Below are 14331 nucleotides of genomic sequence, written 5' to 3'. Positions count from 1 at the left end.
AAGAGAGATGCCCACTCCCCACACCACATGCTCTCCCCTCTGATTGCCAAGAGAGCAGAGACTGAGCCCAGCCTCTGACCTCCAGCCATGTTTCAGTTAGCACCCCCCCCCGACCTCTTGCAGTATCTCTGCTCTTCCCAAGAGAAACCCCCCAGTCAGAGTGGTCACTCCCCAGCTAAGAGACTGCAACAACTGCACCCCTTCCTCTCTCCTCCCCCAGGACCATTTCAGTGTTATTCCAAGATGTCCAGCTAGGCCTTTTGTCTCTTAAATACCATTCATTCATCATCTCTGGGGCAACAAATCGGAAGAAAATTTCCTAAGAGAAAGAAAAGGAAAAAAAAAAGGCCTAACCCCTAACAGGTCTAAATGTTGCCCCGACTAAATCTGAATAGCATTTTTAAGAGGCAAAGGCTAAGAACTGATACACCCATGCTATGGTATATTTACAGAATCTTGTTTGAGGGTAACAAGTGTTTATATAACCATATTTTATGTGTTCTCACAATTGTAGGATGAAGAAATAAATTTTCAGTTCTTGTTTTCTGTGGAGTTCTGAGTGGGAATTATTTTCCAGCTGTAGGGTAAACAGGTTACAGCATGGTACACAGATGGCTTCCAGGTCTTTGAGAAGCAGGTCTTTCTTACTATAAACTCATAGTAGCATAAAATCAATGGCTTTAAAGTAAATGTTGAAAATCTAATCTCCAAATGCAGGTTATGATACAAGAAGTCTAATTGAACTATATTTTCTCATTTTGGATACATGATTTTCCTTGGCAGTCCAAACTGATGTTTGTTTTCATTTCAGTTGTGACAGATAGTTCTGCTTTTTTTCTTCCCTTTTTTATTTTTTTAATTTTTTTTATGCCCTGCAACTCATCCACTGGAGAGCTGACTATCTCAATTACCCTACATCATGGCTTTTTCATTATAACCATTAAATGAGTACCTGATTATCTTAATATACATATTTTCACCCAGTTAAAGTGGTGTGGAAGAGCTAAAGGCAACTAGTGTCATATTGCTGGCTTCATTGTGCTATGTTTCTATTTTCCTGCCATGCTGAGGCTCAAGTATAATATGTCCAATTGGACTGAAGTATCCTGCATAATAGGATGCAACTATGTAGAATACGCATATTGCAGTGCAATTTGACTTTTTTTACAGCTGTAGTGAGAGCTGTTAAAAAAATAAAAGTGCAAGGAAGCAAAATTGCCCAAAACTATAAATTTTTATATAAATACCCCCTTTTTTAATATATAAAAAAAAAGGTCAGTTTTGGTCCATGTATATAGTCATACACACACACACATACACAAAACCCTGATAGCTCTGCTCAGATAGCAAAGAATGTATAATGAGTAGTCCTCGGTACTTCTGCCAGTGATTTGTTTTTCAAAGTTGCCTTGATGATAAATTGTGTATCACATCTCTTGGAGTCTTAGAGCTAAGGGAATGGAAAACTGTTATGCAGTTAAGACAACAGGTCTCCAGGATCTCACTGGAGCCTGCTATAGGATACGATGTGGTGCAACACATAGCAAGTCCCAGAAAAATGTAGTAGAAGCCTAGCAAGCCTTGCTTGTTTGTTGCTCTTTAGAGACAGGAATTTATATGACCTAGCAGTCCCATGGCAAGAGCACTCGTTATGTGCCATTATCCTGGCAAGGGTATCTTATACATTCTTGTGAGTCATGGGTTATATCTTGGACTTAACTTGTAGGCTGTGTTTTCTGAACATTTTTTGGTTATTTAAAGAGCATTTGAGGCTGTTCATTCTTACTAAGATATTAAAGCTTTAAGTAAATTTAGTCTGTTCAGAATGTTGTCCTTTCAACCAGGCCACTACTATAACCAGTAAACTGATAGTGAATAGCTTATAAATGCCTTCCTGTGCTAACTTGGCCCTGAAGGAGCTGATGTTAAATGGGAAAAGCATGTGAGATCTTGTCATGCCAGTAACTGCATCAAAATTTGCTACTGCAGTTAGTTGTCATCCTCTGTGTAGCCAGTATATGCCCTTTGCTGGTGAGCCACTGGCACTGAACTAATACCAATACCTCTTAAACTAGTGAGTATAAAACTATAATATGAAGTCCCTTAGAAATATATTAGGGAGAACTGAGTAATACTGTACTGGTCTTTGGATGAAAAAAAAAATACCCTGCTGTACTCTTGAATGACTTGTGGAACTTGTGGACAGGAGGTAATTCAGTGATGCTAAATCTGGGTATGGCTATCTAGTGGGCTTGCTACATCTGTAGTCTTGGGGGGAGAGAGTAGGAGAGCTGTGAAACTGATAAACGGATATTGGGATGATGTCCTGTTTAAAGGACAGGTGACTGCCAAGGAAGGCGGGAACCTCCCTTGGAATGGAAAATGTGACCCCCCCCCGCAAATTATTATAACTTTGAAATTAAGGGACTTTCAGACAAAGATATGGGAAAAGGAATACAGTTCTTTACTAATATATCATACACAGAATCACACACAGAATCACAAGGTGGGAAGAGACCTTCAAGATCATCGAGTCGAACCCGTTCCCTGACACTGCAACTAAACCATGGCACCAAGTGCCACATCCAGTCTTTTTTTAAACACTTCCAGGGATGGTGACTCCACCACCTCCCCGGGCAGACCATTCCAGTACTTTATCATCCTTTCTGTAAAAAACTTTTTCCTAATATCCAACCTAAATTTCCCTTGGCGCAGCTTGAGACTGTGTCCTCTCATTCTGTCAGTTGCAGCCTGGAGAAAGAGACCAACCCCCACCTGACTACAACCACCTTTCAGGAAGTTGTAGAGAGTGATAAGGTCACCTCTGAGTCTCCTTTTCTCTAGGCTAAACAACCTCAGCTCCCTCCGTCGTTCCTCACAGGGCTTGTGTTCCAAGCCCCTCACCAGCCTTGTTGCCCTCCTCTGGATGTGCTCAAGCATCTCAAAATCCTCCCGAAACTGAGGGGCCCAGAACTGGACACAGTACTCAAGGTGCAGCCTCACCAGTGCCAATTACAGGGGGAGAATGACCTCCCTGCTCCTGCTGGCCACACTATTCCTGATACAAGCCAGGATGCCGTTGGCCTTCTTGGCCACCAGGGCACAATGCTGGCTCATGTTCAGTTGGCTGTCGACCAGTACCCCCAGGTCCCTTTCTGCCTGGGCACTGTCCAGCCACACCGTCCCCAGCCTATAACGCTACAGGGGGTTATTGTGGCCAAAATGCAGGACTCGCCACTTGAACTTATTAAACGTCATCTTATTGGATTCCATCCATCCATCTAACCATTCCAGATCTCTCTGCAGAGCCCTCCTACCTTCCAACAGATTGACACATGCTCCCAGCTTAGTGTCGTCTGCAAATTTACTAATGAAGGACTCAATGCCCTCATCTATGTCATCAATAAAAATATTGAACAGAACTGGCCCCAGCACAGACCCCTGATGGACACCACTGGTGACTGGCCACCAGCTGGATGCAGTACTGTTCACCATCACTCTCTGGGCCCAGCCATCCAGACAGTTCTTAACCCAGCAAACAGTGCTCCTGTCCAAGCTGTGGGCTGCCAGCTTTTCCAGGAGTATGCTGTGGGAGACCATGTCAAAGGCCTTGCTGAAGTCCAAATAGACAACACCCACAGCCTTTCCTGCATCCACCAGGTGGGTCACCTGGTCATAAAAGGAGACCAGGTTGGTCAAACATGACCTACCCCTCCTAAACCCATGCTGGCTGGGTCTGATACCCTGGCCATCCTGTAAGTGCTGCGTGATGACACTCAATATAAACTGTTCCATTACCTTACTGGGTACTGAGGTCAGGCTAACTGGCCTATAATTACCAGGATCCTCCTTCCCACCCTTTTTGCGAACGGGTGTCACATTGGCCAGCTTCCAGTCATCTGGAACCTCACCAGTGAGCCAGGACTGTTGGTAAATGATGGAGAGCAGCTTTGCAAGCTCATCTGCCAACTCCCTCATCACCCAGGGATGGATCCCATCTGGTCCCATAGATTTATGAACATCCAAGCAGCTCAGCAGTTCTCTAACTGCCTCCTCCTGGATAATGGGGGGACCATTCTGTTCCCTGGCACCATCAACCAACCCAAGAGGACAGTTGTCCTGGGGACAAGCCGTCTTCCCACTAAAGACTGAGGCAAAGAAGGCGTTAAGCACTTCTGCCTTCTCTGCATCTGCAGTTACCAAGTTCCCTCCCTCATCCAGTAGAGAACAAAGGTTGGTCTTACCCTTCTTTTTACCATTAATATATCTGTAAAAACATTTTTATGATCCTTTACCAATTTGCCAAATTAAGTTTGAACTGAGCTTTGGCCTCCCTGAATTTTTTCTACATGCTCTAGCAGCCCCCTTAAATACTTCCTGAGAGACCTGACCCTCCTTCCAAAGATGATACATCCACTTTTTATTCCTAAGTTCCTTTGAAACCTCGTTACCCATCCAGGCTAGATGTTGGCCCCATTGACTCATCTTTCGGCACACAGGGACAGTCTGTTCCTGTGCCCTCAACATCTCTGTTTTGAAGCACGCCCACCTTTCCTGGACTCCTTTGTTTTTAAGGATTACTTCCCAAGGAACCTTCTGAATAAGTCTCCTAAAGTGGCCAAAGTCTGCCCTCCATAAGTCTAATGTAAAAGTCTTATAACGTTCCTCTTGATTTCATCAAATATCAACAACTCCATAACTATATGATCACTCTGCCCCGAGTGGCCTCCAACCACCATATCTCCCACCAGTCCATCTCTATTTGCAAACAACAGGTCTAACATAATCCCTCCCCTGGTGGGCTCACTCTCCAGCTGTGACAAAAAGTTATCCTCCACGCACTCTAAAAACTTCCTGGACTCTATATATATATCTGTATAATAAGGACAACAAACGACCACAACGGCAGCAACAACAAACAAAAACAGAACCCCAGTAACAGCCTTATCTTGGCTGCAGGCACTTCCCCTTCAGTCCATTTATGGTCACAGCCAGCAGGGGTGCTGGTGGCTCCAAGCTGAGCAGGGCAGGACAGGTGCGATGATTTTCCCGCAGCTCCAGGGGTCGCTGTGGCACGAGCTCAGCCGCCTCTCTCCATGTGGGCAATGCCGGACACACAGCCGGGAGAGATAGAAAAGGGGTTTCCTTTACAAACTCACCACAGGCCTGGTGTCCCTCCAGATAGAGAAAGGAGCTGTAGCAGGAACCTCGGAGCAGTGGCTAGAACAGCAGAGGAAGGCACACCCCAGGGTGGCAAACAAAATATAATAGAAAACTCCACAGTCTTAGCAGGAGCCGTGGCGGTCAGGTGGACATGGGGTGCGGGGTTAGAGTGTATTGGAAAAGTCCGAGGCAACGGCAGAAAGCCGCGGGACTTGGCGGTGGCATTAAGCACTGGGGCTTGGCAGCTGCAGCTGGGCTTGTCCATATCAGCTGCCGCACGCAGCTGGGTAACATACCCTCTGGGAAGGGGGAGGGGATCAGGGTCCCAGGTTTTCCCCTGAGGCACCTGAAAATATGGTGAGGGTCCTTTCCAGTCAGATCAGGTGTTATTAAGGTCCCAGGTCACCTTCTGGTCTTAAGAGCAGAGACTCACGCACGGTAAAGACGAAGCAGTGCTGGGCTGCACTCTGTGATGTGTCCTGGTTTAGGGCAAATTTGGGAGAAAACCTCCAAAAGGGGCCCCCCCAAGAAAGCAAACCCACGTGACCCCTCCCCCCAACCGGTTCAGGAAGGATTTCCTCAGAGAGAAGTGGAAAAAAAACTGTTTATTTAACAGGCAAAGCACTCCCCAGCACAAAAAAATGAACAATACCAGATGACAAAACTCATTCGCTGCTCTGAAGAGACGACAAATTCAGAAAATCTCTCCAGTGGGTGGTCACTCTCTTATCAGTCCCTCCGGCACTGGGAAAGGCTGCTGACCAGAGTAGGCCCTGGTAGGCTACAAAGTGCGAGCTCTCGGTGTTTCCTCGGGTCTCAGTCCGGAGCAGGTTCGAACAGTTACAAAAAAAGGGAAAGAAAAACAGTCCAGGGAACTTCTGTGCCTCAGCTAGTTAAACTAACTAAAAACCAATGGAGTGCCGTGTTCTGCCCCATCCATGCCCAGACACCACAGTGGAGGAGTGAGAGCAGGCTGATAACAAAACTCTGTGCTGCTTCTTCTCCCCGCCTTCGCTCTCAGAGCCAGTCTTGAAGGCATAGAATATAATATCAAGCATAAACAGAACACACGATTGGGGATACAAGCATCATAACGTCACCCTAGGACATGGTTGCAGCGAATTCTTCCTGCAGTAGGAGCAACTTTACCATTTCCCTCCAATCCTAAGAGCAGGAGAGAGAGAAGAGCTGAGCCTAGCCCCTCACCCCTCAGCCAAAACCTCCTGGTATCTCTGCCCTTCCCAAAGAAAGCCCCTCATCTAAGAGGCTGCAGCTAGCTGCACCCCTTCCCCCCACTTTGGCCACTTATTTTGTCTCTCTTAAGTACCAGTCATTATTTTCTCTTAGGCAACAGATGGGAGAAAATTCCCTGTGAGAAAGGAAAAACCCCCCCAAACTTTTAACTTCCAACATATGATCAGTAGCTCTACAGTAAAACTAAGTGTAAGAAGGAGGCAAAATATGATACTTTAATCTAAACTATAGACAGGTTTTAGTGCTAGAGACAAAATGAACTATTTCTGAGGTCTTTTGGTTTTGTCAGTCTGTAAACCTACAGACAAGATATGCTGGGAAACAAGAGGTGCTGGGAAAAATTTATGCCTTTCCATAGTAATTCATGTAGCTCTTATTCTGTTACTTATGTTGCTGTTAGAAGTAGTGGCTATGATCATGATATAATTTATCTTTTTTCTCCTTTCCTTTCCCTTCCACCCCTGGCCAGTATGACTTCTCACTGGAAAAGAAAACAATTGAATGGGCTGAAGATATCAAAAGAATTGAAGCTGCCCAGAAAGAAGCTGAACACAAGGCAGAAGAAGCACTAGCAAAATCAAAAGCAGCTTCAGAGGACATCACCAAAATGGGGTTCTCAGAGGGACCTTGCCCTGAAGTCACACCTCTTCCTATTAACCCCATCCTTGCTAGCCTGCAGCACAATAATATTCTTACTCCCACACCAGCCAACAGGAGTGCTGTGAAGCAAAAGATTCTCAGTCCACCTCATCCAAAAGCAGACTTCAACCCAGCTGATTTTGAATGTGAAGAAGACCCTTTTGACAAACTGGAATTAAAAACTATCAATGATAAGGAAGAATTAAAAAATATCCTGGAAATTCATGTTGGTACTACTAGGCCAATTGTTGCCCAGGTATTTGATAATACTTTGCCCAAAGTAGAGTCTGAGTCTGTGTTGCAAGATGAGAAAGTTCTGACATCCATAGAAAGGGCTACATTGGACTTCAAACCCCTTCACAAACCAAATGGCTTTATCACTTTACCACAGTTGGGAAACTGTGAAAAGATGTCCTTGTCTTCTAAGGTGTCCCTGTCCCCTATCACTTCAGTGAGCAACATCAAATCCCTGTCCTTTCCTAAACTTGACTCTGATGAGAGTGATCAAAAATCATCAAAGCTTATGAGCACTTTCCACAGCACTACCTGTCTCCACAACGACACTTTTCTCAGCTCTTTGCAGACCTGTGCTCAGAGTAAAACCAGTGAACTGAATGGACACCATATGGTGGGTCTTTCTGCTCTAAATGAGGACAGTGGCATGGAGACATCAACATTATCCTCTTCATCCAGACTGCCTTCCCTGGCTGCATCAACAGTTTGTACAGAAGAATCATCTCAAAGCACAGCGATTATGGTAAACACACAGTGGATTAGAGTTGGGGTTGCTGGGGAGATGTGGAGTTTTGAAGGTGCAGAGACAGGTGTTGCTTCTAAAATGTCCTGTGGTTTTAGGTTCATTTAATGGGAGAGATGGCTAGGTCATGTGTGGTAGTTCCTCTTCATTTATGTTGCAAATTGATCAGTTAAACAGCTCTTCATGCTGGCAGTTCTGAACCTCAGATTATTACTTCACACGTTCCCCTAAATCTGATATTTTTAGACCAGTTCTGGTGATTTTGCTTTCAGCTTTTTGGTACTTGTTCATAGTTGCACACCACTGAGCTAAGTATACGAGATCTTTGTACAATCCTCTGTTTTGTCTTATCGAACTTGTCGGGGTCGGCTGCTTGTTCTCTGCCCCCGAGGTGAGTTGGGTGGTCCAGGGAGCGACCCCAGGCTCTGAAGAATGAGGCTGGACTCTTTGTTGTTCGGTCTTCAGGTTGTTTATTAAGTCTTATCTACAAAATTTTCTTCCTGGCAGACAGAGGTCTGACCAGCAAGGCAGCCATCCAATACCTATCACCCATGTTAGACAGTGCACCTATATTCTAAACCAATCCCCAAGTGCTAACATCACAGCAGAAGATGGAGGCCAAGAAGAAGAAGGAGAAAGGCTGGACACACCCAGTTCCCTCCATCTTGCCTCCTGAACCCCCATACCAAAAAACCCAAAATCTTCTTTTCCAGCCCGTGATAATTTCACTATTATTCTACCTAAACTGTTGTGGTTTGCTGATCTTCATATAAGGTTGGTAATTTGCTCCATGGGTCATAATCAAAACCACAGGTGTCTTGGGCTCTGTGACGGGGTCTCTGAGACCCCTAGCAGGGGTCCTGGTGTCCTGGACAGCCAGAGGTGTGTCCTGGGTCCCGACAGAACTGAGATATATAAGATTCTGAACTGCTCTTAGGTTTTGAATTAAATCTCTTATAGATTTGTTCTTCAGTTTGCTTATATATTAGCTGGAAATAATGGAAATGCCAGCTTTTCAAGGAATAGATGCAATCACAAATTAAAAAACACGTGCTTTGTCACTTGGGAGAAAAAGTGCTTGCAGTTAACCTGGAGTGAAAGAATTGTATTTTTTTTAACGTTTAATTTATTTATTTTCTTTGTGATATACTTTTTAAAATTTACCGTCTTCCTTGTAAAGGAGGGGGCAAGGATTGCTTTCTGAATACTAAAAGCAGTCTGGAGGAAAATCTTGGATCACTAATGTTACAGTTGGTTGCTGTACAGCTCTGAGACAGGAATTTCATGTTTCATTTCTTCAAACTGGTAGCAAGTTCCAAAATTATTTTGGGGACACAACTTCACACCAGTTATTGTCTAGGAACAAGAGCAGAAATTTGAGTAAGTGTAAGTGTTGAGGTTAGACCCCAGCTAGCAATGAAGCTCCAGGCAGCCACTGTTAAGGAAGGCAGGAGACTTCCTTAAAATAGAGAATGTAAATCCCCTCCCTCCGAATTATTATAATTTTGAAATTAAGGGGCTTTCAGGCAAAGATATGGGCGTAGGAATAACAGTTCTTTATTAGGAAAGAAAATTAAAATAAAATAAAATAAAATAAAAATGAAGTAACACAAAACAATACTGACAGAGTCAGAATATGACCTGACACCCTGTTGGTCAGGGTGTTGGTAGCAGTCCAATTAAATGGTGGCTGCAGTCCTCCTGGAGTGACAAATGTGGTTCTGTTGAAGCAGTGATCTTGTAGAAGGGTGTAGTTTTCCTCTGGAGATCCAGTGGTGGTGTAGATGGGCCTGGTCTTCCTCTTGGAATACAGTAGGAAAAGGCTGCCTGTGGTGTTCCAAATCTCAGATTATATCCAGGTAGGAATGCTTGGCTCCTCCCCCTGAACAGAGCATCATACAATGGGATGATGTAATTTTATCAGTCGTGCAGTGACACTCAATGGCCCATTAACAGTGGATATTTTCCAGGCAAGAGGATTGGTTGTGGAAGAGATAAAGAAAACTGCCTCACCTGGTTTTAACAGGTGGCCCAATTAACAGAAGATAACTGCCCCACCTCTAACAGAAGACAATCGAATACACACCCCCAGCCATATCTTCCATTTCTATCCTAAGACAATTCCACAGTGTTTACATAATGTGCAGGTCCTGCACTATCCAATACAAGCTCATTAACCACCCCACTCCTTCCCATTCTTTGATATAATACACAGATATCATTCCCTTAGTCTGTAGGTCAGGACACCGCTGCTTTTAAGGCTTCTCTCCTCCATTGGTTCATGTGGTTTCTGTTTGTCCTGGTTTCACCTGGAGTAAATTTCTTCTCAGTAGCTGTTACAGTGCTGTGTTTTGGATTCAGAATGAGAATGGTGTTGATAACACAGCAGTGTTTCAGTTTTTTGCTAAGTCATGTTTATCCTTAGTCGAGGACTTCTTTTTTCCTTGTCTCATGCTCTGCCAATAAGGAGATTCGCAAAAGAAACTGGGAGGGGGCATAGCTGGGACAGGTAACTCAAACTGACCAAAGGGATATTCCAAACCTTAGAACGTCATGCTCAGTATATAAACTGCGGGGAGTTACCCAGAAGGGCGGCCAATCTGGGTTCAGGAAGGAAGGGGGGGGGGTGTCTGGCATCAGTCAGCAGGTGTTGAGTAATTGCATTTTTCATCACTTGTTTTTTCCCTTTTTATTATCATTATCATCATTTGCCATTATCGCTGTATTTTACTTTATTTTCAATAATTAAACTGTTCTTTTCTCAAGTTGCAAGTTTTACTTTGATTCTTTTCCCCATTCCACTGGGGCGGAATGGGAGAGGGAGGGTTGAGCGAGTGGCTGCATGGTGTTTAATTTCCAGCTGGGCTTAAACCATGACACTGTTATAGTAATTCCTGTAACCTACAATTCAAATAATGTCTGGCAACAATTTAAAGGTATATCCATTACAATCTCCACCCCTGGTCCTTTTGGCCCAGGTTATAGCGTTTAACATTGCAATGAACTCCCCTTGTTTCCAGCCTGGCTGCAACAAGGGGTTTCCTGCTAGAGTCCACCATTATTAGTCCCCATCATAGTCCTCTATGGCTGCAGGGAGACAGCTTCCTCACCATGGTCTGTACCACAGACTGCAAGGAATCCTTGTTTCCCCTGCTCCAGCATGGGGGTCCCTCCCATGGGAGACAGTCCTCCACAAACTTCTCCAATATGGGTCCTTCCCATGGGCTGCAGTTCTTCACAAACTGCTCCAGTGTGGGTCCCTCATGGGCTCACAAATCCTGCCAGCAAACCTGCTCCAGTATGGGCTATTCTCTCCACAGGTCCTGCCAGGAGCCTGCTCCAGTGCTGGCTTCTCATGGGATCACAGTCTCCTTTGGGTATCCACATGCTCCTCTGTGAGGCTCCTCCACAGGCTGCAGGTGGATCTCTGCTCCTGTGTGGACTCATCCATGGGTCACAGTCCCTTCAACTCGAGTTCACACTGGAGTTCCAGCCTGTCCATTACAGCAGCAGTGCCCTGGCTATCTGCCAGCCCAGGCATATTACCATTGCTGTTATCTAAACACGCACAGGCACAATATAGTGAGGTGATGAGTAGCACAGCACTACAGCAAGCAGAGGAAGCAAAAACCAGCCACTAGTGAGCACTAGACTCTAAAACAGTCAGGCAAGCAAGCCCATGGCAAGCGCAGGAGCCTGCCAATTAATAAACAGCACTAACAGCTATAAATTTGTCCTAGCACATTCCAATCAAATCTGTTATCTTGAACCCTTTGATCCCCATGTTGAGTGCCAAAAAGGACTGTTGTGGTTTAACTCCAACCAGTAACCAAGCCCCACATAGCCATTTGCTCATTCCCCTGCCAGTGGGATTGTGGAGAGAATTGGAAGGGTAAAAGCTAGAAAACTTGTGAGTTGAGATAGACAGTTTACTAGGGAAAGCAAAAGCTGTGTGCACAAGCCAAGCAATACAAGGAATTAATTCACTACTTCCCATGGGCAGGCAGGTGTTCAGCTATTTTACAGCTGTGAAATGACACATAACAATTACTTGGGAATATAAATGCCATCACTCCAAATGTCTCCCCCTTTTCTCCTTCTTCCCCTGTCTTTATATACTGAGTATGATGTCATAGGGTATGGAATATCCCTTTTGTCGGTTGTGGTTAGATATCCTAGCTGTGTCTCCTCACAACTTCTTGTGCATCCCCATCCTCCTCACGTGCAGGGCGGTACAAGAAGCAGAAAAGGCCTTGACACTGTGCAAACCCTGCTCAACAGTTGTTGTGGTGTGAAGCAATATCCTGTTTCACCTATCCCAGTCCCTCAGGTGTGCCAACCTCTCCTTTCCCCTCCCCCTTGCCTCCTGCTAAGTGCTGTCCATCAAGCTTAACATTCCAGCAAGGGCGTCTTGTGATTGGCAAAAGTTCAAAAGATGCTTCTCAGCCCTGGGGTCATTGGCCTAGCCAAGTGTCACTTGTCCCCTGAGACTCCCCCCCTCCCACCTGGTTGGTGCCATACCTGCCCCTTCCCTCCCCTCGAGCTTAAAAGGACACTGAGACCCATACCTGCCCCTTTCCTCCCCCTCCCCCCGAGCTTAAAAGGACACTGAGACCATGCGGTTGCGATTCTGTTGGAGCTGTTACCAAGATTCAGAGATCTGTGACCCTGGAATAAAACTCTGGATTAACCCTCCAGCAGAATCCATCTCCTTTTCTTCTTCACCTTGCCTAAAGCCTTTCCATCAGAGGTAAAACCTGAGTTCCTGGCTTTCCTGGACTTGTTCCAAGTGCCTAGCTGCAACATACAGCTAGCCAAAGGTGTCTCTGAGGTGAAACACCACAGCTGCCGCCTTTGGTCAAGCAGCAAGGGTCAGACGAGCCCAGGCACGTTCCATCCGGTAATATTGGGATAATATTCCAATAAACAGTAATAATAAAAACCCCCTCTATGTTATCAACAGTCTTTCCAGCACACAACCTTATACTAGGTACTGTGAAGAAAGCTAACAACCCCAGCCAAAACCAGCATATCAGTAAGCTTGTTATTTTTTTTCCCCAAAGAACCTAAGATCTGAACACCAGTACTCATGAAGCCTAATGAAAGCTGTATGGTCAAATCCTCTAGCTGGCTCTAAAATAATCTGACTATTTCTGTCCAATATAAATGATGTTTCAGTGGTTCTGTGGCCTTACTGACATACTACAGGGTTTTGTGACACCATGTGCTCTGAAACAAGTGACACTGCTGCTCTCTTTTCAGACTTAGATGAATGCATTATTGATTGCGAATTACAGTATTCTGACAACTAGTGTATTTTTCAGCACAGGAGAACAGCTGTTTATTGATTACTAGAACAAATTTAATACAGTAAACTTTGGCAGAAACAGCAGCATGCTGAGCAACTGCTCACTGTTACAGATCACAGGTTTGAGAGGTGACTATCCTTGTATGTAGCTCAGAGGTGAAAACTTGAAGTATGACACATCTCTAGTGGTTAATATGAAAGATCATTTACAACTAGATGACCACATTTTCACTCTTGACTATTCAAATCTCTATGCTGGATTAGAACTTATTAAAGACTAGGAGCGAAGGTATATTCTCAAGAATGCTGTAAGGAAAGATACAAACTGATAAACAAACAAAAAATAGTTTTATTAGGAGAAGTAATCAAGATCTTAATTTGAAACTGTTTCTATTTTGGAAGTAGCAAACCAAGAAATAGGTATGCCAACAGAACTAGACTTCAGAATGTACTTGTTTCATATTTCCACAATATGGTCCCAGTGGCTGGAAAAGGACAGCTGAGTTGCAAGAAATTGAATCACAGAATCATTTAGGTTGGAAAAGACCTTTACGACCATTGAGTCCAACCTTTGACCGATCACCACCTTGTCAACTAGACCAGAGCACTGAGTGCCATGTTGTCCTGGTTTAGAGCAAATTTGGGAGAGAGTCCCCAAAGGAGCTCTGGTAGGAAAGTAAATTCAATCGGCCCCTCCCCCCAACTGGTCTGGGAGAAAATACCTCCTTGGAGAAAAGTGGAAAAAACCTGTTTATTAAACAATAGAACCTAAACAATATTAAACAATAAAACCCCTTGCCGCTCTAAAAGAGATGACAAACTGTCGTGGGTTTACAGGAAGCAGGTTTTCTGGGAATGGAGTGGCCAGAGGCCAATAGGTGTTCAGATTCTAAATTGACACAGGCCAATAGGGGTTCAGATTTTAAATTGACACCAGGCTTGGCCACTGAGGGTGGATGCGCCTCTGAGAACACAGGGGTTAGAAGCAGAGCACTCCCTTGGGCTCTCTCTTTGATTTCCGGCCAGCAAAGAGGCAAGGCCTCCCCTGCCCGGCTTCGGGCTGGGCGGGGGAGGAGAAAACCTGCGGCCTGGCAGAGGTAGGCCTGACCCCTCAGGATGGAAGGGTGGTGGGGACACCAGGAGGCGTTGGGCAGCCCCCCACCCAAGAAAGACAGAGGGAGAGAGAGGCCCCGAGAAGAATTGGGCAGAC

At 45.0% G+C, this 14331-nt stretch overlaps 1 protein-coding gene across 1 annotated transcript in view; it reads left to right on the top strand.

Annotated features, from left to right (window-relative positions):
• The window catches only part of LOC102042602 (ubiquitin-associated protein 1-like), a 30133-nt gene that overhangs the window by 4800 nt on the left and 11002 nt on the right, over window positions 1-14331 (top strand). Inside the window, exon 3 of the mRNA XM_005431294.2 lies at window positions 6887-7813. Coding sequence (XP_005431351.1) covers window positions 6887-7813 — 927 coding nt within the window. The remainder of the gene's footprint in view (window positions 1-6886; window positions 7814-14331) is intronic.

The sequence above is a fragment of the Geospiza fortis genome, unplaced genomic scaffold (assembly GCF_000277835.1).
Source record: "Geospiza fortis unplaced genomic scaffold, GeoFor_1.0 scaffold889, whole genome shotgun sequence".
NCBI lineage: Eukaryota > Metazoa > Chordata > Aves > Passeriformes > Thraupidae > Geospiza > Geospiza fortis.
Note: the sequence above shows the minus strand (reverse complement) of the source record. Positions and strands in the feature narration are given on the sequence as shown.